This window comes from Amyelois transitella, chromosome 8, assembly GCF_032362555.1.
Source record: "Amyelois transitella isolate CPQ chromosome 8, ilAmyTran1.1, whole genome shotgun sequence".
Classification (NCBI taxonomy): domain Eukaryota; kingdom Metazoa; phylum Arthropoda; class Insecta; order Lepidoptera; family Pyralidae; genus Amyelois; species Amyelois transitella.
In genome coordinates, this window is record NC_083511.1 from 2,659,921 (window position 1) to 2,675,582 (window position 15,662).

Sequence of the window (15,662 nt, forward strand, 5' to 3'; positions counted from 1 at the left end):
GAGACAGACGCCAGCCAGTAACAAGTACCTGCAGTACCAGTACCTACCAGTACAGTAGAAGCGAAGCGAAGCGAAGTGACCGATGTCACTGTCATGTCAGTATGTGTGTGTGTGCAAGTGATTTAGGCACTTATTTATATATGCAAAAAGTTTGTAGTGGAGTGGAGACCGGACCGACGCGACGAGACTCCGTCTTGCTTTGCTATCTACATTTGATTCGATCAAGAAGTGCACACGGTGACGGTTTTTCTGCTTGTTCTGTTTTCATTTCTTCATGATTCTGTGATTAATTTTATTGTACTTAATGTAGAAAGCGCCACTCAAAATGTCGCTTGAAATTCCGTTGATGAGCACGGATGAGGTGAATATACGCTCACTTGCATAGTTTCGTTATGTTTTTCGTATATTTACGCGTTTTGTGAATTTTCAAGGTGATCGAGTTAGATCCTGAACAATTGCCATCCGGAGATGAAGTCTTGGGAATATTACAGCAGGAAAGATCCCAACTTAATGTTTGGATCAATGTCGCCGTAAGTAAATCTAACCTATTTGCAATTTCTACCATACAAATGTAGATTGTTACGTGTCTGCTAAACGATATTATCATTATCATTCATACATATAATCACGTCTTTATCCATTACGGGGTAGACAGAGACAAGTCTCATAAAGAATGAAAGGCCACATTTAGCTATATGAAATACCTATAATGATTATATTTTAAAAACTATCAAATTTTTTAAAGTAGTAATGTGCCTAGTGGTTGGGAAGACCTTTAAAAAACATTATCTATAGCTCATAGATGCTTTCAGAAAGAAATTTATTTTTATTTGACAAACATTTAATGTGGCTAATTTATTAATATTTTCAGCTTGCATATTATAAACAAAAGAAGATCGATGACTTCCTCAAGATATTGGAAGCATCCCGAGTGGATGCCAATATTGACTACAGAGATTTTGAGAGAGACCAAATGCGAGCACTCGACATGCTGGCTGCATATTATGTACAGGAAGCAAACAAGGAGAAGTCTAAAGACAAAAAGAAAGAATTGTTTACCAAAGCGACACTATTGTACACAATGGCAGATAAAATCATTATGTATGATCAGGTATGTTCAGGTTTTTTCTCTTTCTTATGGTGCAATAAAGAGTATATCTATGTAATAGTGGGGATTACACTTTTAAACAAAATTAAATGACATTGTTATCCTCCTGAGTGCCAGGAAGGTTCCTGGTTAAAATGCATGTGACACAAAAATACAGGTTCGAATCCCACCCTGGCCATGTACACATGACTATTTTTGGAGTTATATACATTAGTTTGAATACTAACCGAAGCTCTTCTGGTGAAGAAAAACATGAGGAAACCCTTCACATTCAGGCAACTGGATGTGTGCAACCAAATCAATCCAATACTGGGTAGGTTCCTCTGCAAAGTAGGTTGTAGAGGTCAGATGGGAGTTGCTTCCATGGTCAAAGGCGTACCACAGGCCTCCAGAAGTGAGGATGCAACCGGGACTAAACCCAGGAGGAAGAGAAAGCTTGTCCCTTGATGTAGGCCTTCTTCATTAGTTTTCAAGCTTCCATGTCCCTTGCCCCCCTTCACCAATAATCCTACTTATATACATACATATAATTAGTAGTAGACACAGCTAATAGTCTTGAAAAGACAGAAGGGCATGGAGCTATATTGATTCATGCATATAGTCACATTTTTATCCCTTTCTGGGTAGACAGAGCCAACAATCTTGGAGAGACTGATAGGCAACATTCAGCTTTTTGCCTTTATGTTCTATCATTGAGATTGAGATTCAACTAGTGACAGGTAGTTATTGATTATCTAATGATATTTTACCAATAATATTTTTATAGAACCACCTACTTGGCCGAGCCTACTTCTGTCTTCTTGAAGGTGACAAAATGGAACAAGCCGATGCTCAGTTTAACTTCGTACTAAACCAATCACCGAACAATGTTCCCTCTTTACTGGGCAAAGCGTGCATAGCCTTCAACCGTAAGGATTATAGAGGAGCTCTAGCATTTTATAAGAAGGCGCTGAGAACAAACCCCGACAGCCCAGCCGCATTGCGTTTAGGCATGGGACATTGTTTTATGAAGTTAAATAATCAAGAAAAGGCGAGGTGAGTGTTGATGATTATTAATTTAAACTTTATACACATAAAATGTACAACAGGTCACTTAATGCCACAAGGAATTCTTTGCCAGTGGAACCTTTCTTTAAATTTATATTCTGTATTTGTTTTTATTCTAAATTTGAATTTAAAAAATTTACTCTGCAATTTGGAAGTGTGGGAATGATATAATGATTGATTTAAAATAATAATCTAAATAAAAAAGTTTGATATAGAAAAAGCATGCCACTTCCCAGAGGGGAAAGCAGAGACTTCATCTTTGCACTTGCTTTAAAGAAACCTTTAAATATTATCTGCATGACAATAATTTTCCTTGTATATTTTTTTTTCTTATAATTAATATTATTTATATCATCTTTCTTTTATCAGGATGGCCTTTGAACGGGCCCTTCAATTAGACCCGCAATGTGTTGGCGCCCTGGTCGGTCTCTCCATTCTCAAACTCAACTTACAAGAGAATGAGTCAAACAAGATGGCTGTCATAATGCTGTCAAAAGCATATGCCATTGATCCGAAGAACCCAATGGTGTTGAATCATTTGGCAAACCATTTCTTTTTTAAGAAGGTCAGTTGTTTTTTGTTTTCATTAGTCCAGAAATCAATGAATTTGGCTTGCAGTTGAGAGAGATCCAGTGAGCTTTATATGAAATCACTGAAATAATTTCCATAATGATCAGATCAATATTGTATTTACTTTTCCCATAGAAAAAAAGTCAGATGGAGTTTTACTAAATACAACTAAATGCAGCACCAATAGTATTGCCGGCCTAGTGTACACACTTTCACCCATAGTGTGACAGGCCGCCGCCATTACGTCATAGATTATCTTACGAAATGGCTAGTTTTCTGTCACTCCCACATGCATACAACACCGCCACAACGATGCTTTACATTTTTTAAGTTTTCTTTTTTTCTACGTCTATGACGTTTTCATTGTTTTTTTTTTCTCTATTGAGCCATAAAGGTACAATAGGATTTTCTTGTTATATCAGGACTACAGCAAAGTTCAGCACTTAGCGCTCCACGCGTTCCACAACACAGAAAATGAAGCTATGAGAGCGGAGAGTTGCCACCATTTGGCACGGGCGTTCCATGCTCAGGGCGACTGCGACCAGGCGTTCCAGTATTACTACCAAGCCACGCAGTTCGCGCCGCCGAACTTCGTTCTGCCACATTACGGGTTGGGACAGATGTATATTTACAGAGGCGACACGGAAAATGTAAGTTAATTGTTGTTAATCTTGCTTTGAAACAGATTGGGACAGATTTATATTTATTATAGTGACACTGAAAATGTGAGTGGTGTTATTTGTTGTTATTAGTGTTTGATTTCGAAAGCCTATCCTTAAAATTTTAGGGTTTATATGATCTAAAGTTTTTTCTAAGCCCAAATTGAAATCAAATGTATTAAAAAATAATTGTGGTCGGGTAGAAAAACAATGTCTACTTTTGATCTCAGTTTTTTTTTATTTTCTCTCATCTTTGTGTGATCCCAGTTGCACCCTCCACCATAGTGCTTCAGGCTTAAGGACGGTAAGTTTATTTTTATGGTTCTTCAATAAAATAAACTTATCTATTCAACTGTAATACACTACAATCATATAATTGCAACTTGGTGCACAATGGAACAATAAGTTTACATGAAAATTTGACATGAAGGAGATTGTTAATTTGTAAAATGTAACTTGTTTTTTACATTTTAATTATTATCCAGGCTGCCCAATGCTTCGAGAAAGTCTTAAAGGCTCAACCGGGTAATTACGAGACGATGAAGATATTGGGATCACTATACGCCAACTCGGCATCCCAGTCCAAACGGGACATAGCCAGGCAGCATCTCAAGAAGGTCACGGAGCAGTTCCCGGACGATGTCGAAGCGTGGATTGAGTTGGCACAGATTTTGGAACAGAATGATTTACAGGTAATGTATAAAATATATAAAAATATTAATATTAATAAAGCAGAAAATACGGTCGAATTGAGATCCTCCTCCTTTTTTGAAGTCAGTTAAAAATTGCTAATCAATGTCAAAACAGATAAGAAAATTTTTAAGAGTAAAAATGTATGCATTATTAATCAGGCAGATTAATTAACACTTCTATAGCAATCCAGGAAAAAGAGCGCTACCGAAACTCTTCATGCGTGCGGTCTACTGTTTATTATACACTATGTAGTATAACCATGAAAAATGAGAGACGCATTGAAATTTTGCATGTAGTTTGACTTACTAGGGGTGCACTAAGAGAGGGTTTCCCGAAATTCCCGCGGGAACAGCAATTACAGGAATTTTTCGTGCTCTGCGGGCCTACTCTGGTATTCATATGATATCTAACAACTTCAACCTTTACAGGGCTCCCTAAACGCGTACAGCACAGCTATGAAGATACTGAAGGAGAAAGTGAACGCGGACATACCTGCCGAGATTCTGAACAACGTGGCAGCCCTACATTATCGACTGGGCAACCTCCATGAGGCCATGAAATACCTTGAGGAGGCTTTGGAGAGGTTCGTTGATTGTTCTTACATAGATACAGTACTATAACTTATGAGCCGCATCGAAAATATACGTTCTACCGCGGAATCTGACCGAACGATAAACTAAATATAATAACGACCTTATTACAAGTACATTAGGCTTGAAATCTCAAAATAAATATATACCGGACAAATTACACAGATTGAGTTAGCCTCGGAGTAAGTTTGAGACTTGTGTAACGAGATACTAACTGAACTCATACTACTTATTATGATATTCACAATATTAAACAAGGTAAAGCGAAGTCGCTTCCCGCGTCTGTCTATATGTATGCTTAGATCATAAAAAAACTACATAACGGATTCTGATACAGTTTTTTTTTAATATATAGAGTGTTTCAAGAGGATCGTATATATGTGTAAATGCTGCGAAGCCGGGGCGGGTCGCTTGTGTTATTATAAATGTGAAAGTTTGTCTGTCTGTGTCCGTCTTTGAGTTCAAAACCATTGAAACAGTCTATATAAAATTTTAGATACAGGTAATGTGGAGAAGGACCCATACTGTAAATTTCCGCTGACGAAATCAGTTATCTTTTATATTGCTTTTCAATCGCATTGGTATATGCTCTTATGATAGAAATATATATGTACCTACATATAGTCACGTCTGTATCTCTTGTGGGGTAGTCTTATTTGGCTTAATAATAGAATTGAGATTCAAATAGTGATAGGTTGTGCTAGCATATCGCCTACAAGAATAATCCCAATTTTTTTAAGCATATTCTTTAGTCGCCTTTTACGACATCCACGGGAAAGAGATATGGAGCTATTCTCCTTTTTGTATACATATGTTATTGTTTTATTGTATTTTTTTTTACAGGGAAAAAGCTGATGCGGAAACACTAGATGCCCAATATTACAATTCAATTGCAGTCACTACAATGTACAACTTGGCTCGTCTCAACGAGGCTTTGTGTATTTACAATAAAGCCGAGAAACTCTACAAAGACATCTTGAAGGAACATCCCAATTATATTGACTGCTATCTAAGGTAATTATATTGTTTTTTTTTTTCTACACATATGTGATTATAAAACAATTTTTGTTATTTCTGTTGCTAATAATACAACATACATAAGTCGTACTATAGTATATATTCTATAACGTAAAAGTCCATATTGAAATGATTATGGCAAAAAAACATTACGTATTTCTCTTCAATTATGTCATTAAAAATCTAGGCTAATAAACTTAGGATTCCTCTTGTAGTTGATGGGCTAGCAACTTGTCATTATTTGAATCTCAATTCTGTCATTAAGCTTTACAGCTAAACGCGGCCTGCCAGTCTTTTCAAGAGTTGGCTCTGTCTAACCCGCAATGGATATAAACGTGACTATATGTACGCGCTTATATGTTTATAGGAAATATGCTGAAAATAATTAAATATTTACGCTGGTAAAGAAAAGATGATGCACGCTCAAAACAGACTATCATTTATTATTCTTATTTTTCTTATTTTAAATTACAAAATGTTTGTCCTCTACAAAGGAGTTCGGAACAGTCTAAGGAGTTCGTAACAATGTTAAAATTCATCTCACAGGTTAGGTTGTATGGCCCGCGACAAGGGTCAAATCTACGAAGCTTCCGATTGGTTCAAGGAGGCCCTGAAAGTCAACACTGAACATCCTGACACGTGGTCATTGTTGGGCAACCTCCACCTTGCCCAACAGGAGTGGGGACCAGGGCAGAAGAAATTCGAAAGGATCATACAGAATTCTTCAACCATTGATGACGCATACTCTTTGATTGCACTAGGTAAGATTTTGGTTGCTTTCTTGACGTTGAATTTGAATTTCGAATCATGAAAGAATTTTTAGAAAAACAAATTCCTGAATACATACATAAAATCACGCCTCTTTCCCGGAGGGGTAGGCAAAGACTACCTCTTTCCACCTGCCACGATCTCTGCATACTCCTTTTGCTTCATACACATTCATAACTCTCTTCATGCAAGCTCGTCGTTACCAGGACGTCCTTAATTCCTGAATTCTGTAATTAAAAAGCATTTTGTCTACTCTGTAAGTTTTATATACAATTTATAGGATTACCTGGAAGAGACTGCTTTCTGTGATAAGGTCGCATGTTGCTGCTATGTTTTTCCCGTCCTATTATTTTTTTCTATTGGTGCCGGGAACAACACGGCACTTAATAAATACCTTAAAAATTTTACATACATACATAAAATCACGCCTCTTTCCCGGAGGGGTAGGCAAAATTTCAAAATTTTACATACATACATATAATCACGTCTATATCCCTTGCGGGGTAGACAGAACCAGCAGTCTAGAAAAGACTGATAGGCCACGTTCAGCTATTATCTTAATGATAGAATTGAGATTCAAATAGTGACAGGTCGCTAGCCTGCCGCCTAAAAGAATCCCAATTTTATAAGCCTATCCCTTAGTCGGCTTTTACGACATCCATGGGAAAGAGATGGAGTGGTCCTATTCTTTTTCTAATATTGCCGAGAACCACAGGGCACGGCAAAAACATTTGTAAAAATTTTACATATATTTTTTTGTTTTAAAATTTTACATATATTTTTTTGTTTATAATTTCAGGTAACGTTTGGCTACAGACGCTCCACCAGCCGTGTAGGGACAAGGAAAGGGAGAAACGACACCAGGAGAGGGCTTTGACGATGTACAAACAGGTGTTGAGAACGGACCCCAAGAACATATGGGCCGCCAATGGGATAGGCTGCGTTTTGGCTCATAAGGTACCTATGTTTTAACTGTTTATTCATACTTACTGTGCAATGTGGTACAGTAAAACTCCAATTATCCGAACTCCGACTATCCGAATCGCCGATTATCCGAATCAAATCAATCAATCTGAAAACGGTTGAAGACCGCAAAACAGCTTACATTGACGGAGATGTTTAAAAAACAATGATTTTTATTTCTAAACTTGTACATAAGTACATTTTATTTATATTTAAAACATGTGAAAATTTCATGTCTCTTTCATTTAATTCAATAAAAAAATAGTGCAATATCAAAACGTAGCTTTTATTCTCTCCAATGGCAATTTTTTTTAAAAAAAATCCGAATATTTGATTATCCGAATGGGTCCCGGTCCCCATTAATTCGGATAATTGGAGTTCTACTGTATCAGGCGCTAAAGTATAGGACCACACATCTCTTTCACATGGATGACGATGGATGGCCAATTTTTATTAGCCTATCCCTTAGTCGCCTTGACTAAGAATTGGCTAATAAAAATGAGCATTCTTCTTGTCAGCAATTTGCTAGCAATCTGTCACAATTTGATTCTTAATCCCATTATAAAGCTAAATAGCTGAACTTGGCCATTCAGTCTTTTCAAGGCTGTTGGCTCTGTCTACCCCGCAAGGGATATAGACGTGGCCATATGTATGTATGTATCTGTCTTAGATATTGAAGTGTTTCAGGGCTGCGTGAACGAAGCTCGCGATATATTCGCTCAGGTGCGCGAGGCGACCGCAGATTTCCCGGACGTGTGGATGAATATAGCTCACATTTACGTAGAACAGAAGCAGTACATCAATGCTATACAAATGGTGAGCATTACAATAGAATAGAATAGATTTATTGCCAAAATTGGATACAAGGTATCACTTATAGTGCCGTGTGGTTCCCGGCACCAATACAAAAAAGAATAGGACCACTCCATCTCTTTCCCATGGATGTCGTAAAAGGCGACTAAGGGATAGGCTTAACAACTTGGGATCATTTTTAGGCGAGGGGCTAGCAACCTGTCACTATTTGAATCTCAATTTTTGGCCAAATAGCTGAACATGGTCATTCAGTCTTTGCAAGACTGTTGACTCTGTCTACCCCGCAAGGGATGTAGACATGACCATGTGTATGTGGGTATCACTTATTGACGTCACATCTCTTAAATCTAATTATAACCGCTACCGCTTCCAAAGCGCATGTGTAGAAGAAGCGGCGGAACAATTTATGAATGAATAAAAGTTAATTAGCATAACATAAATATATCTTACACTAAAGTATTTAGTAAAAGTAAAAACAAACAGCTGCCTAAATTGTAATACTAATCCGACGTCCATTCAGCTTGTGTCGAGGTATTTTACAACACCCCGACGCTGGTCTTCCAAGGACGCCGGATTTACAAGATTTTGTCATAAACTTAATGCCCTTTCCCACATATGGTTACATAAAATGGAGATTGTTTCTGTGATTTAACTGTAAAGAGGTAACAAACAAACTTGCTTCTTCATTTATGATATAAGTCGTTCGTGACGAACATGAATCTCACGATTATTTCAGCGCCATCTAGTGAAAAACTAATGTATTATATTTATGTTTTTAACATCATCATTATTATCTTGCAAACTATGTAATGGATTATGATGCCTAATGTCTTGAAGTAATGTTTCTCAAGGACCTACTTACAGGTTTAAATTTAAAAACAAAATTACTCCTGCTATAGTAGTACAATAGTAGACAGTTCAATTTGCGAGTTCAAATGGTGCGGTCTGATTGACTCAACAGCTCAAATATTTTCGCGCCATATAAAAAATTGATTTGATTTTGAAATCTGCACATTCAGGTAACTGAATATTTCACCATGACCCAATATGAGTTAGGTTCGCCTGTAAAGGTTTGCTGAGGTCAGATGTGAGTCGCATCGTGTAAAAATCCGACTTACCCAAAAACTATCGCCGTTTCGCTTTTTATCATGACGTAAAACGGAACAGCGATAAAAACTGCCTTATGGTCGCAAAACCGCACCCCGGCCTCCGTATAAGCTAACTAACCCTAGATATCATTGACGGCCTCTGTGGCGCAGCGATAGTACGCTTGTCTGTGACACCGGGTTCGAATCCCGGCCATGGCATGATGAGAAAATAACTTTTTCTGATTGGCCTGGGTCTTGGATGTTTATCTACAATATAAGTATTAAGTATTTATTATAAAATATAGTATCGTTGAGTTAGTATCTCGTAACACAAGTGTCGAACTCACTCCGAGGCTAACTCAATCTGTGTAATTTGTCCCGTATATAGTACGAGAACTGCATCCGCAAGTTCCGCATGCACCACGACGTGGAGTGGCTGACGTGGGCGGCGCGCGCGCACGCGCTGGCGGGGCGCGCGGGCGCGGCGCGGGCGGCGCTGCTGCGCGCGCGCCGCGTGGCGCCGCACGACGCCGCGCTGCTGTACAACGCCGCGCTGGCGCTGCGCCGCCGCGCCGCCGCCGTGCTGCGCGCCGAGCGCGAGCACCTCGACGTGGTGCTGCGCGCCGTGCACGAGCTGCAGGTCTCGCACAGGTCAGCGCCCGCTTTGTTTTACCTATACTGATATTATAAAGCCGTTATGTGCCGTGTGGTTCCCGGCACCAATAGAAAAAGAATAGGACCACTCCATCTCACTTCCATGGATGTCGTAAAAGGCGACTAAGGAGTAGGCTTATAAACTTGGGATTCTTCTTTCAGGCGATAGGCTAACAACCTGTCACTATTTGAATCTCAATTCTATCTTAAAGCCAAATATCTGAATGTGACCTATCAGTCTTTTCAAGACTGTTGGCTCTGTCTACCTATTATTATTTATACACATAATCTTTATATAATCGTTATTTCAAGCATCTGGACTCATACAAATTTTGTTAGTATACATATTACAGTAATTTAAAATCTAGGGTTAGTAATATATAATTTCTTTTAAGCGATGAGCTATTTGAATCTCAATTCTTTACAGCTGAACGTGACCTATTGATTTTTTGTGATACTGTTAACTTTGTCTACACGGCAAGGGATATTGAAGTCATTATGTATTTATATATGTGAAACTCCCGGCACCAATAAAAAAAACAGGACCACTCCATCTCTTTCCCATGATAACGTAAAAGGCGAATAAGAGATAGGCTTATAAACTTGGAATTCTTCTTTTAAGCGGTGGACTAGCAACCTGTCACTATATGAATCCCAATTCCTTCATTAAGCCATACATCTGAACGTGGCCTTTGAGTCTTATTAAGAATATTAATTCTATCTGCCACATAAAGATACGTGATTATATGTATATATGTATGTAAATTAACATCTCTATTATTGCAACAGGTACTTCCTACGTCTATCCTCAACGGAAGGCGCCGGCGAAATGGCGGAAAGGGCACGATACGAGCCCGCGGCCGCGGCGGCGGAGGCGAGGACGTGCGCCGACCTGCTCTCACAGGCGCAGTGGCACGTCGCGAGAGCGAGACGGCTGCACGATGAGGAGGTCACCCTCAGGGACAGGCAGCGGGAGCAGAGGGAGGCCTTCCGAAAGCAACAGGTGCGTATTGAATTGTGGTCAAGTTGTTGACGTACTAGGTATGTATACTATACAGTCGAAATCGCGCTGTAAAAGTGTTCGATACAGACAAATTTGTCCGTCTTTCCGTAAATGTATATGTATATATGTAATAATATAATAATAAAAAAACGCTTTATTTAATAAGCATTTTATAAAAATTTACATAAGTGCCTAACAATAAAAAGTGCTTAAATAAAATAATTTGGCTTCATATGAAAAAGCATCAATGGGTCATCCAAAGTATTTTTTTTTTAAATTCTGATGTCCGCTTTCATTCGCGCAAAATCAATACAGAATAATGATTTATCTCTAGCGATTATTACAAGTGTTTATTATTTTTTTCTATATAATTTACAGGAAGAGGAACGCCGCCGTCGCGAGGAACAACAACAGAAGAGTACCGTGGAGATGTTGCAGAAACGTCAGGAATACATTGAGAAGACTAAGAACGCGTTGCTGTTCGCCGATATGCCGCCGGAGAACAAGCCCAAGGGCGGCCGCGGACGGAGACGGGACGAGTATGTTAGTGACAGCAGCAGTGAGGGGGGCCAAGGGGGGGAAGAAGGGTGAGTTAATACATACATCCTACTACTATTATAAAGGCGAAAGTTTGTATGGATGTATGGATGTTTGTTACTCTTTCACGCAAAAACTACTGAACCGATTACCATGAAATTTGGTATGTAGGTAGCTGAAGACCCAGAATAACACATAGGCTACTTTTTATCCCAGAGTTCCCGCGGGATTGATAGGGTTTCCATGCGGACGAAGTCGCGGGCGGCCTCTAGTACATACATAAAATCACGCCTCTTTCCCGGAGGGGTAGGCAGAGACTACCTCTTTCCACTTGCCACGGTCTCTGCATACTTCCTTCGCTTCATCCACATTCATAACTCTTTAGGGTGAGTTAATCTATATTTAAAATTCAAAGGTGACTGACTGACTGATCTTTCAAGGCACAGATAAGAAAGAAAATCAATAATTTCAAAGATGATTAATAATAGAGAAAGCAGCAGCGGGGAGAGAGAGGGGACAAGGGAGGGAGTTGTTTAATAACCTATACTGGCTCTAACACAGGATAGATTTTGTGTAGTTGGTAATAGCTCTCAAAATGATACATACATACAAACATACATAAAATCACGCCTCTTTCCCGGAGGGGTAGGCAGAGACTACCACTTTCGACTTGCTACGATCTCTGCATACTTCCTTCGCTTCATCCACATTCATAACTCTTTAGGGTGAGTTAATCTATATTTAAAATTCAAAGGTGACTGACTGACTGATCTTTCAAGGCACAGATAAGAAAGAAAATCAATAATTTCAAAGATGATTAATAATAGAGAAAGCAGCAGCGGGGAGAGAGAGGGGACAAGGGAGGGAGTTGTTTAATAACCTATACTGGCTCTAACACAGGATAGATTTTGTGTAGTTGGTAATAGCTCTCAAAATGATACATACATACAAACATACATAAAATCACGCCTCTTTCCCGGAGGGGTAGGCAGAGACTACCACTTTCGACTTGCTACGATCTCTGCATACTTCCTTCGCTTCATCCACATTCATAACTTTCTTCATGCAAGCACGGCAATGATGATGATGAGCAATGATGCACCTTTAAATTTACATTTTTTTAACTTATAAAATACCTTATGATTATGTCGCGGACTTTTTTATAGATCTACTAAGAACCTTTATTTTTGTAGTACATATAACTATAAATAATCAGCAGTTTGGCCAGCGCACGCAAGGAAAGGCTTTTCCCAGATCACTATTAATTTATCTGAAAACTTCTTATTGGAAAACAAATTGGAATCTCTATTGTAATCTCAGATAATGCAGCTGTCTAATGGCGAAGGATATTTTGAAATCCGTTCAGTATCTTTAGAGATTACCCACCTCAAACATACAAACTCACAAACCTGTTTATAATATTAATAATATAGATTCTTCTTTATCCAGGCGGGAGAAACCAAAAGGGGAGAAGAAGAAGCGCAAGCGGGAGAAGCAGAGCGGCCGCGGACGCCGCCCGCGCTCCGGGGACGACAGCGACCCGCCGCGCAAGCGGGGCCGGAAGGTAGGCAGCGACCGACGATAGCTACTCTTCTTCCTCCTCCTGGAGTTATCTGAGACTGCATCCTCACCTTCTGGAGAGGCACCTGGGTAGCCCTGTTTGACCATGATTGTCAATTTGGTACTATTGATTTACACTTAGTACTTTACTTGTGTCAATAATTTACGTACGCCGCGGCGATACCTATTTTAGTGCACAATTCATCAATCATCGAATTTGCACTCTTGTCATTATTTCTATCAATATAATTATCGATCGACTTCTGTCGATCCAAGGTGTATAGTTAATACACAGACTATACAATTGCTACATATTATAATAATCTTATTATAAGATTACAACGCATATATTTTATGTTCAACAGAAAGAGAAAGGCATCGGTCGTCGCGAAAAGGCCAAAGCGGCTGAAGAGAAGCTCAGTGCGAAACAACGCGCCAAAATCGTCTCCAAAGAGACTATTTCCACTTCAGAATCTGATTCGGACCATTCGCGGAAATCCCGTAGCCGAAGTCGTAGCGGGAGTAATAGCGATCGTAGCAGGAGTCGTAGCGGCAGCCGTAGCGGTCGTAGCAGAAGTCGTAGCGGCAGTGGTAGCCGTGAACGCCCGGCCAAAAAGGGAAGGAAAAGGATTATGTCTGCCTCGGATAGCGACAAGTAAGGATACATACAAATTTTACCTCGTTGTCCCTATCGACGTAGCCAATAGGCGTTTGAATAATGTATAGTTTTTGTGTGCATTGACTACAAAAACGAAAAACTTTTTCATTTGAAACAGTCAACAAAAAGCTCGGTCGCCCAGGTACTTACTTATGTTAAACAGATATGTAGTATGCGACTGCAACAAACTTTGTAGGTACAGTTAACCATTTAGAAACGGAGAGGCGAAGTCAGTACTCTTTCCGTGTGCGCGAGGCGCGTTTTCAATATGTTGCATATTCTTTTCTGCGCTCGCACTACTACTACATCTGAAAATCAGTGATTTTGCACAAAAGTGTAAAAAGTATCATCAGGAAGGCAATTATTATTTTATATTGTGTCTGTTTTTTATTAATGGTAAAACAAATAAACTTTTCTATATATACCTTGTCTTCATCATAGATAAAGGCTAGGTTAACATTTAACATTGAATGTTAAGCTATTAAAATTTATTTCTACTTGAATACTATGCAATTCTTGTAAAAATTACAGCCCCGGTAAAAGCAAGTCTCGGTCAAGATCGCGTTCAAAGAGCCGATCGCGGTCGAAGAGCCGATCACGTTCGAAGAGCCGTTCACGTTCGAAGAGCCGATCACGTTCGAAGAGCCGTTCACGTTCGAAGAGCCGGTCGCGTTCAAAGAGCCGTTCACGTTCAAAGAGCCGTTCACGTTCAAAGAGCCAATCGCGTTCTAAGAGCCGATCACGTTCGAAGAGCCGATCCCGCTCAAAGAGCCGATCGCGTTCGAAGAGCCGGTCCCGCTCAAAGAGCGCGTCCAGAAGCCGCTCTCGGTCAAAGAGCCCGTCTAACAGCCGATCTCGCTCAAACAGGTAGATATTACTCTTTTTGTTTATTGTTATAAAAGCTTAATAAATTATATAGCAGACCTGTCAATGAGGGCGCTAGTTAAGGCATATTGAGTGATAGTGAGGTGACTTGACATTATGCACTTCTGTCAAAAACTGACCTATTTTTTAAAAGTTATTAAGTTTACTACTTGGATTCTACTTAGTAGTTTTGTTAACTATTTTCATGTAATTTTTAATCAGCTCGATATTGTAATTCATATTAAAATCTGCAATATCGCGAGCGTCAATATATTTATGGTGAAGCTTTATTAAAAAAATTCCAGGACAAAAACTAACGTTATTGTTCAAAATTTCAGCCCAGCTAAAAGCAAGTCCCGGTCAAGATCGCGGTCGAAGAGCGGATCGCGTTCCCGTTCCCGATCGGCATCCTAATCCGGATGAACATTCCGAACCAGAAAACCCGTTGTCAAGCTTGAAAATTCCTTATCGCGAGCGAAACCTAAGCTTGAAAATCCGTTATTGCGAGCGAAAACTAAGCTTGAAAATCCGTTATTGCGAGCGAAAAGTAAGCTTGAAAATCCGTTATTGCGAGCGAAAACTAAGCTTGATAATCCGTTATTGCGAGCGAATAGTAACGATATGACTTCCACATGGTGTGTCAATATTGAAGATAAGAGATGGGATTTCAGAAATAATTAACTTTAACACATAGTTGAACTTTAGTCCTCCAATAAAATGCTTTGACCTTTAAATATTTGTGATAAATTAAATTATATTAATAAAATCACTTGACGCTAAAAATGTTGTTCTTATTTTACTTTTCCCATTTATCTTCTTCTGCTACGTGAAAAAAATATAACTATGTATTGGTAAAGCTACAAATACCAAGAAATTTTATTTGCATTTCTCTCTCAGTGTATAAAAAATTGCATTATTAGCTTTATCCTTCCAATCTTTGCACGTTGAATTACATTCGGATAAATTTCGCACTTGCTCAATTTGCCTTCCGCCTTGTATTTTTAAGTACGCTTCTAAAACCACAGGAAAAGAGGGAATGTCCCGGAACCAATATATACTAAATAAATAAA

At 39.1% G+C, this 15,662-nt stretch overlaps 1 protein-coding gene across 1 annotated transcript; it reads left to right on the top strand.

Annotated features, from left to right (window-relative positions):
- The first annotated feature begins 187 nt into the window (after positions 1-187).
- LOC106138331 (RNA polymerase-associated protein CTR9 homolog) lies at positions 188-15,145 on the top strand. The gene is made up of 19 exons (XM_060945398.1): positions 188-361; positions 432-530; positions 872-1,111; positions 1,875-2,143; positions 2,525-2,720; positions 3,148-3,375; positions 3,870-4,076; positions 4,506-4,660; positions 5,511-5,681; positions 6,231-6,445; positions 7,252-7,409; positions 8,103-8,231; positions 9,705-9,967; positions 10,760-10,973; positions 11,352-11,560; positions 12,960-13,074; positions 13,436-13,725; positions 14,260-14,595; positions 14,931-15,145. The coding sequence occupies exons 1-19, from the start codon at positions 326-328 to the stop codon at positions 15,004-15,006; spliced, it is 3,606 nt and encodes a 1,201-aa protein (XP_060801381.1). The 5' UTR covers positions 188-325; the 3' UTR covers positions 15,007-15,145.
- Positions 15,146-15,662: the final 517 nt, after the last annotated feature.

What these genes read in the sequence shown, in the direction of transcription:
- LOC106138331 (XM_060945398.1), top strand. Translation starts at nt 326, where the DNA reads ATGTCGCTTGAAATTCCGTTGATGAGCACGGATGAG. An exon ending in TATATTGACTGCTATCTAAG is followed by an intron (nt 5,682 to 6,230) that starts GTAATTATATTG and finishes TTCATCTCACAG; the next exon opens with GTTAGGTTGTATGGCCCGCG. An exon ending in TCTGCCTCGGATAGCGACAA is followed by an intron (nt 13,726 to 14,259) that starts GTAAGGATACAT and finishes TAAAAATTACAG; the next exon opens with CCCCGGTAAAAGCAAGTCTC.